This window comes from Gymnoscopelus braueri (genome assembly GCF_963280865.1).
Source record: "Gymnoscopelus braueri genome assembly, chromosome: 12".
Taxonomy (NCBI): domain Eukaryota; kingdom Metazoa; phylum Chordata; class Actinopteri; order Myctophiformes; family Myctophidae; genus Gymnoscopelus; species Gymnoscopelus braueri.
The window spans coordinates 40,527,988-40,541,183 of NC_137614.1; the positions used below are offsets into that span (position 1 = coordinate 40,527,988).

Here is a 13,196-nt window from a genome sequence, read left to right on the forward strand (position 1 = left end):
AAAATAATGTTCCAATAGCTCCAATTTCGTTATTATTAAGTCACAAGCACACTATTAACACACTTGTTAATACTTTTCATTGCTTCAATATTCATAAAACCAGATACACTTAACCACTTACACTTTCACCTTTTCCCCAAAACATTGGAACGAAGTAGGGCATTAATTCACGAAAAAAACATAAAAAGTAATACAAAAAAATACAAAAAAAAAAACAGATACAAGGTTTCTGCCCAACAGCGATGCTATCTTCCCTCCATCTCTCTATCTCCCTCATTCTCACTAAAAGCATGAGGCATCTATTGTTCCCTGTGTCCACAGCAGGAGCACTGTGGAGCTGTTTATTCATATCAGCACGAGGAAGGAGAGATACAGGCTATTAGAGAGTAGCCCAATGGCCATGACTGACAGGTCTGAATACAGTCTGAGAGGGGGAGAGAGAGAGCAGAGAGAGAGAGAGAGAGAGAGAGAGAGAGAGAGAGAGAGAGAGAAATTGCTGCTATTTGTCCCAGAAAGTCTTATACCAAGTGACAAGTGACTGCAAAATCCTGGAAAAAATTGCTATTATTTCTAAAAGCTTTATACCTTGCCTACATGTGTATAAAATAACTTTCGAACAGCAAATTAACATTTATGTGTTTTTTGTGAGCTCGTTTTTTGCATGTTGCAATGTGACATAGTTCTGTTTACACATTTCTTTATTCCCATTAATTGTACACACATTTCTTAGTTTTAATTGATTGTATTTGACACTTGCTTTGGCAATGTAAACGTATGTTCTCCCATGCCAGCTAAGCACATTTGAAGTGAATTGAAATTTAATTGAGAGAGAGAGACGGGGGGAGAGAGAGAGAGAGAGAGAGAGAGAGAGAGAGAGAGAGAGAGAGAGAGAGAAAGAGAGAGCTCTCTCATTCATTATCAATGAGATGTTCTGAGAGCATTGCTTTGAAGATGACCTCATAGGGTGATGTTTTTAATGCAACGAGTGTGTCTTACCTGATGAGGCATGCATTGCACATTAACCTTGACCTGCTACCTAGTATAGGCTATGATGGTCTCTAATACCTAATAGGATGCGAAGGTCTATTACTACAGTATATCATCACTGTCGGGCAGAAACCTTATGTTGTTTTTTCCCCCATACATCAATGCCCTACTTCATACTACAAGTGTCACACAAAAGCAACAAAAAATAGCTGATCAATAAGCTCACAGCTTATGAGCCTGCTACTTTGGAATTAAAAATTAAGTGAAAGTGAAATGTTTTTTTTTCCATTCCCTGAAAAGTCCCAGCTTTGGACATATTATGAGATTTCCACCCGACAGCGACGATATGTGAGGAGGGATCCAAGGATCCAAACCTTATTTCATCCAAGGATAAGTGTGTTACCATTACATGACAGGCTGCACGACCAGAGGATGACAATCCCTGGGATGAGACAAGCAACCATCATGTCAAATGGAGAGCTCTGACAAAGTGACCTTAAGGTGGTCTATTACCTGGCGTAGTGTGGACATATTGTGGTAGAATTGTACCAATATGTTTTATTATATTGTTGTTATGTTGTTCAACTGTTTGTTGCCTTATATGTTCTGACCATCTGAATATGATTGAGTCAAGATAGGCATGGCACAAGTCTGGTGTTTATTGTTTAGGGCAGAGCTCTTCAACGTTAGTGTGCATTTTCAGACATTTGACCACTTAAACCATCAATACTTAGAAACGGTTCTAGATCTGCTCTTATTTTTCCCTCTGCATCAAACCACTTTAACGAAAATAGCTGATCTGCAAGCTGTGGGCTTGCACATCTGAGATTTTCGGCGAATGTTCCCCCCCAGAATAGGGATGCTAGGATTCAAGTGGTTAATGTAAAAAATATATATATATCCTCCTGTCACACAAAGACTTGGTGGCCCACCTGTAGTGAGGACCCCTAGGGGTCCCAGACCCCAAGGGGGTCCTCAGGCTCAGAGTACAGACACAAGCAGGTCCTCTCTTATCTTTGTATACAACTAGGCTCATCTCCCTGCTTTCCCCCCGAGAACTCCTGTACCACCACCCTGAATGTTTAATGTACTTCTCCCATGAGCTCATATACGTATCGTTGCAGTCGGGCAGAAACTTTGTATCTCTACATTTCACATTTTTATGTTTTTTGTCATAAATGAACGCCCTACTTCGTCGTAAAAGAGTGCTACGCAAAAGTCGTGAAAATAGCCAATTTAGTGTTGCGAGCTTGCAGATTGGATATTTTCACTATATTTGGAATTTTTTGATAACGAAAATGTTTAAGTGTGTCTGTGCATTATATTGTACCAATGAAAAGTATTAACTTTAACTTGAGACAAAAAAAATAACTACATTGGACCCACAATGTAGTTAAACAGGAAAACAGGTTTTTTTCCCCATTCCCTGAAAAGTAACAGTTTTGGACAGCTTTCCACCAAACAGCTACGATATTAAACTTATAATGTGAAGTGCCTCCCACTCCATTTGCCTAAACAATTAGTAATTGATACAATTCCAAGACAGAAGCCAGAGGATCTCCGCCTAGGTAGATATCTCTGATCGTCTGGCAACACAAGACTAATGACCTAGTAGGTTTGGATGATATATTACCCTTAGGTTAGGCAAGGCAAATTCATTTGCATAGCACATGTCATAAACAAACACAATTTAAAATGCTTTACATATATAGGTGAGAGATTGGGCTGTGTGCTTTCACCCCCACATACTGTATGTCTGCGTGAAATGGGTTTTGAAATGTATGTAAACTCCCTGCTCAACTGAAGCCTCCAAATGTTCACCCGAGCACAGCAGGAGGTCAGTGGTGGAGATGAAAGAGAGGCAGAGTTCAAAGGACTGAGAGAAGAAAACGAACGATAGATGACGATGTTGAAGGAGAGAGAACGGGGAGACGGGGAGGTGAAAGATGGAGGAATGGAGGAAGGAGGAGAGGAAAGCGTAACGAAGCATGAACAAATCGAGGAAAACAGGCTTTTAAGGAAATGTACACACATTCACACACATAACACACACACAGAAACCCGTGGGAAATAATTAAGACTAAGCCTAATTAGTTTCTATTTGAAGTCCTTTTAAAGAGCAAATTAATCTCTTATGTACCATACAATGGACAGAGATCAAGAAAATAAATAAGACAATAGGACAGAAACTCATGCCTAATTTATTCTCAGCCCGAACATACAGTAGCAGATCTACAAGCCCACATTTGAAGGCTATGTTTTCAGGCTTAAGAGTAAAAAAGACACACACTGCAGCCTGATATAGACATATAGCCTAGAGTGTTGAAAAGAGTATGCACACACATGCACGCATGCACACACACCCACGCACTCAAACATGCACGTGCGCTCATACTGTACACACGCCCCATAGTTTATTTCCAGCCATGGAGTTAGGAGTGTTTTTGAGGGGCGTTCAGAGGCATGCCCTCCACATATTGAATTGTACTTGGTTTGGTAATTGATTTTTCTCATCTCGCAGGCTCAGAGGGGTGCAGCCTTCACCTCTTCACAAAAATCAATTAGTCCCGAGACAGAGCGGAGCTGCGGTGATAACCCCACGTTGTTTCATATCACCGGCCTACTTTTAAACACACTGACGCGGTGTGTCGTCAATATTAGGCATTTTATGAGAACGATAAAAGTATTGATTTTCTCTTTTTTTTTAGGTTATATTTTTAGCCAGGGATGGCAACTGAACCAGGGACATTGCAATTATGTGGTCAACACACTATCCAGAGAGCGGCCGCCGCACCCCGAAAAGTATTGATTTAAAAGACTGGTTCATAACATTCAGGGAAATAGATGAAGTTAACAAATCTCAGTGGGAGATGAAATAACCCCATCAATTTAAACAGTTTCCATATTGTACTCTACTGCATGTGCAGATACAGTATACTGTACGGTACCTTACAGTACTGTACCACATATAGTGCATACAGCAGTATATACAGTACCACTCGTTCCCAGAGATGGGAATGACTGCCTCTCCCTCTCAAAGACCTGACAACTATGAAGGTCTGGAACACTCTGACAGACACACGCACGCACACACGCACACCCGTGCACTAATGGAATTTAGGGTACAGTAAAACACACAGCACATTATAACTACCAGGTAACACGTTTTCCTGTCACGCACAAATGCACGCACACACGCGTGTGTGTGCGCACGTGCACACACACACACACACACACACACACACACACACACACACACACACACACACACACACACACAAAGGCCAACGACATACAGTAATGAGCTGATAATTCAAAGGATAATGAGCTGCTGTCAAGTGATATAATTAATGGGAGTTAACATATATACTGTACAGTGCAACAACGCACTGTACAGTGTATGCACAACACACACATGCACACACACACACGTGCACACACACACACACACACACACACGCACACGCGCACACGCACACGCACACACACACACACGCACGCACGCACACACACACACACACACACACACACACACACACACACACACACACACACACACACACACACAGTATAGTAATGTGCAGTATGTCTGCTCCATCTGAGACACGTACAGTAAAGCCTGAGTTATACTCTACTTGGTTGCACAATATGTCTCGCCCTGAAAATAGCAGATCTGTTGTGAGTAGATCTGCTATTTTCGGAGCGAGACACCAGTACGCAACTTGTTACAAATCTTAGCAACAAGGTCTTCATGGGACATTATAATCTGAAATAGGTTTTTAATTGATTGATTGAATACTTTATTTGTCAGAAATGTAAACAGCACGAGGTAGTCAGACATTAAGGCTAAAAGGATAACACAGAAAAGTCGTGGGGACTTGTTTCCGTTGTGGTCCAAAAGGTGTAACTCAGGGGTTCTCAAAGTGGGGTCCAGGGACTCTCTGGGTTCCTTGAGGGGTTCCAAATGGACCCTTACTGGGTTGTTAACTCAGAGTTATGACAGTCCTTGAAATTTAAAGTTTGACAACCACTACTAAACAGGCCACACAAGTACAAGTCTTGCAATCAAGGAGGAAATCATTAATCACCAAATGGGAAGAAAGGAATAGAGACGAGACCAATTAAGTGAAGGTTTTATGTCTTTCTCTCTTAACCGAGAGAGGTAACTGCAACGATGTCTGAATTACAATGAAGATGGCGGTGCATCTAGTCTCCAATCCAGTGCGCACACAACAAGTAGATGTCCTACCCGACACCAGGGTAAATGTCTCAATAAATGCAGATGTACGAAGTCCTGGATTGTAGCTTTAAATATGTGGAAAATACATTTGATCAAATGTAATGGCAGAGCGAGTGTGTCCTGACACACTCAGCAATGTTACTATTTGCTGAAGTCGTCATATTGCGTACTGAATTTTGCCCACATTCGCTTGTGCGTACTTGTGCACACACAATCATGCATTTTACTCAGTTTAACGTCAGTGGGTCATTAGATTGTATTGATTCCCATCTGTTTGCACAGTGTGCATGTCAGCATGTATCTTCATGACAATGCGGAGAGAACACAAACACATTAGGCTTGTTTAATGACTTTAGTTGCCATGGAAACCGTCTCCCTGCACTCAGTTCTGTGTTGAAAGGGGAGAAAAAACGAATAAACAAATCAACAAAAACAAATGGAGGGAGACGTGTGGGACAGGTGGACTTTGCAATGATGTTTAAGATGGAATGCCTTGGTCAGAGGGTTCTGTGAGTCGAAGGATCTGCAGCTTAACCCATAGCTCTTCAAATTAACCACAATAGGGCTGCAACTGTCGATTATTTTCGATTACTTTTCCGATTAATCAAATCCTTTTTGGATAACGTTTTCAATTTTCTATATACAGTATATCAACAAAACGACATGAAATAATTGTAATAGATTTTATTTTAAAATTGACCAAAGTGATCAGTGTGATTAACCATTTAAGCCCTATTTTATACTTCACAAACAGATAGTGAGGTTTTGCAGCTTGTGTTGTGAGCTTGTAGATCAGCTTTTTTTCTGTATTTTTTTATTTTTACAACTTCTGTAAAAAAAACAAAAAATATAATTTATAATAATTAAAATGTTCTGCCAAAATAAATTATTTGATTAAAATTGGTAATTTTCAATACATATTCCATTAAACGGTTTATTTTGATTAACTATTGCACCACTAGTAGAAATCATGGTGTTTGGGCTGTGGTGGGAGTCGGAGTTGATGAGGCGATGTGCACATGGGCGTGTACCGCCACCATTCCACACAGCCTGTGTGGAGCATAGGCCTAATGTAAAATGCATGAGTTCCTTTCCTTTGGCAAGAGGAACCCACTGCTTCCATACAGACCAGACGGGCTCACGTCAAAGCAAAAGCTGTTTAACACCGTATTTATTGTCTAGTAAAAAAAATAAAAACGGTTGCTCAATGGACCGTTTCTAATTCTAAGCTGTAATTAAGCGTATTTGTTAGAGGACAGCGCAGAACGAAGCTGCAAACCTCAGATGTGTAGTAGAATGGGGAAATGTGATTACATTTTTACACTTAAGCCCTATTTACGTAAAGTGAAAATAGCCAAAATAGCAGTTCTACAAGCATACAGCGCATCGCATTGCTATTTTAGAATTTCTTTGTAAAGTTTGTAAATGTTTTCGCCTATAATCGCATGCCCAAAATAGGGAAGCCAGGTTGAAAGTGGTTAAGATGGCACACTGTGCATGCTGTGCGCTTTAATCAACCACCTGCACAGCATGAAAAGTCCTCATTACATGTGAATAGTAACAGAGATTTAATTTCATGGCTGCACTAATTACCTTTGTAAGAAGAGGGGGGTCTGGAGTCTGCTCTTATTTTAGAGTTTTTTTAATAATTTTATGTTAATAATTTTTATTTCATTTTCAACCACAGAAATGTGCATTTTATATCGTTTACAGTTTAATAGTCAATTGCTCACACTCAACATGCAATCCTACTGGTTCCAGTCAATATAACCTCAAGCCAATTACCGGTATGTCTCTTGCAAACCAGCCTGTGGTTTCTGTATCTACATTTGCTTGGTGGCTTTTCTCTCAGCTACATGTAGAGTGATTCCAGGCTAATTAAAACACATTATATGCAAACCCCCCCCCCCCCCCCGTTCCAGTACCCTGTCATGTCCACTCGGACTTACACACAGCAGCTTTGTACAAAACAGAGCCTCCCTAATGAATGACCACGCTCGCTGCACGCTATAGCTAGTTCCTGCCCAGCCCCCTCCAAGAATCACTAATCAACACCCCAGTCGTCTAGACATCATAGTACAACTGTGTTGCTATAGAGTGACCTACTCTAGCAGAACAACCTTGCAAGGGTGCAACCTTGGAAGAGAGTTGAGTTTTGTTTTTAAACCTTTATTTATCCAGGGTAGGTTTGCTGAGCACAAATGCTCCTTCTCAGCAATGGCCGACTACATTGACACACATTTTTTGCAACAAATTGTAGCAAAAAGTTAAAACCACAAAACCTTGTTTCAACCACAAAATGTCACTTACACTCCTTTGAAGGGGTGGGTTAAAACAAAAAGTTATTGGTGAAATGGTTAAAGCCCTATATTCAGAGAGTGATTGTTGTCATACAGTGTTTGTTCGATAACAGGCGTCTCCCTGTCTCTCCAGCTCTCTAATCAGAAAATACATTGTCAGGTGGGTTGTCAATTTCATCCAATCAGGAGGAGAGTACCCATCTATCAGCTTCAATATATTATGGTGCTCCAGTTTCAATTTTGTCCGCTCTTTTCTGTGTGTCATCACTTGTTTATCCTGTATTGTGGATGAGTTCTCTCTCTTCTGATTGGAACAAATTGATATCCCAACCTAAAAAAGAACCCTTTCTAAAGAGCTGGAGAGACAAGGAGACCCCTGTTACTGAACAAACACTGTATGCAATGATTGCTATCAGAATATAGAGCTATTCAACACTTATTTAAAGAAAATAATATAACTTACTGCATCTTTATACTTATTGCAATCAGTGTCACAATCAGTGTCACTACAACCAACCCCCTGTTGGCTGTCTCCCACCATGTCTCAGACTACAAACATACGGTATACTCCATTTTACCTCCCTCTCTCGCTTCTCTTTCCCCAGAGGTCTGAAGTCACTCAAGCTGCCATATGCCATACATATGGTGGTTGAGGTACTATATATACCGTAGCACTGCTGCTGTACAAAGAACCTGTTATGTCCTGTATGGTTCTTTAGAGGTTCTCTACTGGTGCTTCAGCTTAGTTTAAGCACATCTATGTTTATATACAGTACAGTATATATATTTGACAAAGATGCTATAGAACCTCTAAGATAGGTGCTATATAGCATCTAGAGGTTTCCCTATGATTGCGAGCCAAATAACTTTTGAGTGTGATTTAGCACCATTTATTTTATAGTGTGTATTCATCCCTGCTCTACGAAGCGCTGAAATCAATTATTATTGCAGTATGAGAGAAAAATAGCCTTCTCCATCTCTGAGTCACTTCACCCTCATTTCATTTTCATCTGGTTCCCCCTTTCATTTTCATATCCCCCCCCCCTCCCCACCCCACCCTTCCTTGACTCATTACTGTACCCCTGGCTGTGCTCAGCCTCTCGCACTATATGTGTTGTCTCCTCTCTTGGTGCTTGCCTCAGGCACCAGACGCAGCTCAGTTCACTGACTCCAACATGTAACATTACTGAGGCTTCTGGTGTCATGGACACTGAATAATGTCTCGCTGCACAACGGTGAACCCTGTGAGTGCCTCACCACTGTCGTAAGTGAAAGATCTAGCACGGGGTTTATTTTGGCCATTACAGGGGCTTCCTTAAGCACTGAATACATCCACATGATCTTATCCACCTACACACTCCGTTCCCAGTGGACCACGGGTGCTGAGGCGGTAACCGTGGCAACCCTTCTCTCCACCATAACTCTTTGGCCCAGCTATAACAATCCATCCATCCTCCTTCCTCTGCCCCTCTCGCTCTCTTTCACTCCGTCTCTCTCTCTCGCTCTCTGTGTTGTTCTGCAGCACTTTACTCTCTCCGAGGCAGCATGATCTTCCTGCCTTATATGCAATTTAGCTCTTTTCTACTCCCTTTGATCATAATTATTCTATGATTATTATAATCGCTGTGACTGTCATTACCATAATTATTGGCATCATCTTCTCATGATTATTCTGAATAAAGGAACTAATAGGATTATTCAAGAGACCAAAATGATTTCCACATCAATTTTAAGTTAATGGCTGTCCTAGTATAAATGCTAATTAAAAGGAATACTTGGCAAATAAGATAGTAGGAAAGGATGTCAGGAGAGGTGAGATATACAGTACAGTATGTGTGTAGTATACGATATCTAGGTTTAATCTCCATCATTGCTACTTCATTTTGCGATGGGGGTCGTTGCCAACTCATTCTAAAATGCAAATTAATATAGTTTTCATCTTGTTACTCCTTATCATCTGCCATGTTCATTGTTCTGATTAAATAGCGCAATTACGCAGCAGTCATCTCACTTTGACAGAGATGTTGTCCTTGACGGCTTAATAATTGTTTGATACCTGTAATTGATGCACATAATTTGTTTAGGATTTAAGTGTGTTGAGAATGAACACGTGCATTGTTGGAGCTTAATGAGTGTGTCAGCGTGACGCGTCCTGTAGGACTCCATGACAACATGTCAACATTAAGACGCATCACTGCAGCATCACCGTGGGAGCATATTAAAGGGATATTTCACTTTCAGACATGTTGGGAGTCATTTTTACGTCTACTTGGGCTTTTGTGACCACCCCAGAGAGTTTTTAAGTTCAGTATCAGTATTTAGATATTTGATATACATTTTAACAGACACGCCCCCTTCTTACACAAACCCATTGTAACTTCAAATTCCATTTTAATTATGTTAGTGGTTGCATGAGGAGACTGTGTTTAAAAAAAAAAAAAAAAAAAAAAAAAGGTTATCGAAAAAACACAGTCTCCTCGCGCATTAGAAGAACAATATCAGTCACCAGAACCAAGGACAGGTCTGTTTTCAATGAATCTAACATGGTTAAAATGGAGTTTGAAGTTACAAAGGGTGTGTATAGGAAGTGGGCGTGTCTGTTAAAATTACTACTGAATCAAGCAACTTAAAAACTGTCTGGGGTGTTCACAAAAGCCGATATTAAAATGACCCCAAACATGTTTGAAAAGTGAAATATCCCTTTAAGGGCCGTTCACACTGAGCACTATATCTATATCGACAACTATAACTATATTGTTTTCTTTTATTTTGTAATAGTTGTTGTGAACTCTGCCATCCACTTGACTATATTTTTATAGTTATAGTTTTAGTGCTCAGTGTGAACGACACTTTAGGAAGACAAAATAATGCTTTGAAAGTGAGAGAGAAAGACAAAGATAGAGAAAGGGAGAGTAAGAAAGATAAAGAGAGAGAGAGAGAGAGAGAGAGAGAGAGAGAGAGAGTGACAATGGAGCAAGATAAACAGAGAGAGAGGGGGGGGGACACTCACCTGGAACATGACTCTATATTGCTCCTCAGGCTTCTGAACCACACACATGTTGCACCCCATTGTGACCTTTGACCCGGTGACTGGGCTGAGCTGTGCAGGTACAAATAAGCCAAAACTCTCTCTCTCTCTTTCTCTCTCTCTGTGTCTCTCAGAGTCTTTGTCTGTGACAGTACCAGAGCCCCTCCCTCATCCACAGTGTTGCGGTATCGATGTGTAAAACACCAGTTCCCTCTTCAAAGTAACACAAAGTGAAGCCGTGGCAGATTAGTACAGATTAGTTTCTCTGGACGTGTCACTGTTGTTGCTGTTGCCGCTTCATCCTCTCACAGTGAAATTCCAGTGTCATAATCCAAAGATAATGTACATGTACCAGCGGCGTCGCAACCCAAAGTCCATCCGTCTGTTTCTGTCCCCATCGCAGGAATAAAAAGACTTGTTTGAGTGCTTGTGCTTGGACGCCTGCAGGTTGTATTTATGTAGCAGACGACATCACAACCTTCGCTTTGACTGATGTGCAAAGGGCAAGGATGACAGATGAATGAATGGGATCGCTGATCCGAGAAAGATGGGTTTTATATCTAAATAAAATCTATTAGGCCTCGGACCCTTCAGTGACGGTCCAGTGATCACATCGTATACCTGCTCAGCCCTCTTCTGCATGAACACTGAACTACAGAGATCAGAGCACATTCTCTTTGTAGAAGTTGAAATCCCCCCCCCCCCCTCCACCCATGCTTTTCTCTGGATTTGACACTCAACGGGTTATCATCCCCCCATTTCAATCCGCACACATAGACACACAACCACACTCTTACAAACAGGACTTTTTAAATCAAAACACTTTAACGAGTTTTACAGACAAACAGTGCTGCTATCAAACAACTCGCCTGGACGCCCCCTTCTCTCTGTCTCTCTCTGTCTGTCTGTCTAAGTGTTCCGCCTCTGCTGCCCTCCCCTCTCCAGACTGTCTGGAGCTCTGCTGGGTCTGGTCCAGTGAGATAAGTTCTCCTCAATAGAAGCCTCGTCAGGACTCTGCTACGTTCCCATCAGGATCAATGGACTTCTAAATGCCGGCTCCCCAGTGGCTTTAGTTTAGGGTCAAGGGCACTTCCTAATTTAAGTCTATGGAAACTCATCAAGTTAAGAGATGGTGAAAGGTTGAGTGGGATTGTTGTTGGTGCTGAATGGTGGAGGTAAGGGGGGGGGGGGGGGCTGCGCACTGAACCGTTTAGCAGGATGTTTAAGCCCTTGCTGTGGGGCTAAGATAAGCTACACGCCTCCTGAGAGACAAAAGCCAATAACATGCACACCTGCACAGGGCGTCAAAGTAAGACGATAACACTGGCTTCTCTCTGGGCGCAGGGCTACCACACATACCCTGCCAAACGCTCTGTCTGTGTCAGCACAACTGCCACCGAGGGCCTCTTAAAACACAAAGACGGTTTTGGAAGCGCATGTCTGAATGCAAAATGTACGCCTTTAATATCCGTTAGATGCTCGGCAGCGGATGTTGGGAGGGAGGAAGGCAAGTAAGTGCCCAAGAGAATGCCTGTTGAGGAATGGAGGAGATGAAATGTTTCATCTGATCTGGTGTCAGATATCATGACAAGTTGTCGCACTTTGATCCTCTAAGCCACATCCTTTTCCAATCATCCGTACAGGCCAACAGCTTACGTTGCTCTGGGGCGAGCGTGAATGATGGATTATAATTAAATTAGTGACCTCTTACAGGCAGTGCAGACAGCCCTCTAACCTGGCCAAGTGCAGAAATCAATATCACACCCACGCGCTGATATGCGGCATGCTGTGATCGCACGGCTATTGAGAAAATCACATTTGTTTACAATCAAGACCGCCAGCTATTCATGCTGCAGCTGTTACAAGTTCTAATACGCACTTCACCTGAATTATTTCATTTGAGCACAACCAGTTATCATTAGCGGGAGACATATTCACTGAAGATCATTCAGAGTAATACTGTCTCTCTCAGTCCCCCTTTGTAGTTTAAACTTCTGTTTAAAAGATTCTTTCTCAGTCTACTGAAGTGATTAACCTCCGTTTGCATCCCTCATGTATAATTCATATTGGATTGAAAGTTACAACAAAGCCTCCTCCGGCAGCAGAGGTCACTTCACTTTTCAGTCGCCCGAGACTCATTACCTTATTAAGCTTCAACCTTTAGCCTTTAGCTTTACTCCTCCAGTCAGTTATTGGTTCCCTGGAAGTGGCCCAAAGCCTCGCCTGACAGCTGGAGCCCCGGGTTCATGCTGCCAGAAAACAACCTGTTCAAAGTGATAATCCTAATTCTCGAGGCTCCACTACACCTGTAACGTGTCCAGAGGCTGAGTAAATCCTCACACCTGGCTCCTAACACACTCATGCATACACACGCGCACACACACACACACACACAAACACAAACACACAAGCACATACAAACAAACACACAAACACAAACACACACTCACTCACTCACTCACTCACTCACTCACTCACTCACTCACTCACTCACTCACTCTCACACACACACTCATACACACACACACACACACACACACACTCACACACTCACACACACACTCACTCACTCACACACACACACCCATGCACTAATGGAAGTTAGTATCTCCCGTCACGCTTTCTCAATGAATCTCGCACT

General features: G+C 41.9%; 1 protein-coding gene across 1 annotated transcript in view; it reads right to left on the minus strand.

Moving 5' to 3' along the window:
- The window catches only part of LOC308097271 (PDZ domain-containing protein 4-like), a gene marked incomplete at both ends in the record, with an annotated part of 24,549 nt that extends 13,952 nt beyond the window's left edge, over positions 1 to 10,597 (minus strand). Inside the window, one exon of the mRNA XM_080444958.1 lies at positions 10,538 to 10,597. Coding sequence (XP_080301084.1) covers positions 10,538 to 10,597 — 60 coding nt within the window. The remainder of the gene's footprint in view (positions 1 to 10,537) is intronic.
- Positions 10,598 to 13,196: the final 2,599 nt, after the last annotated feature.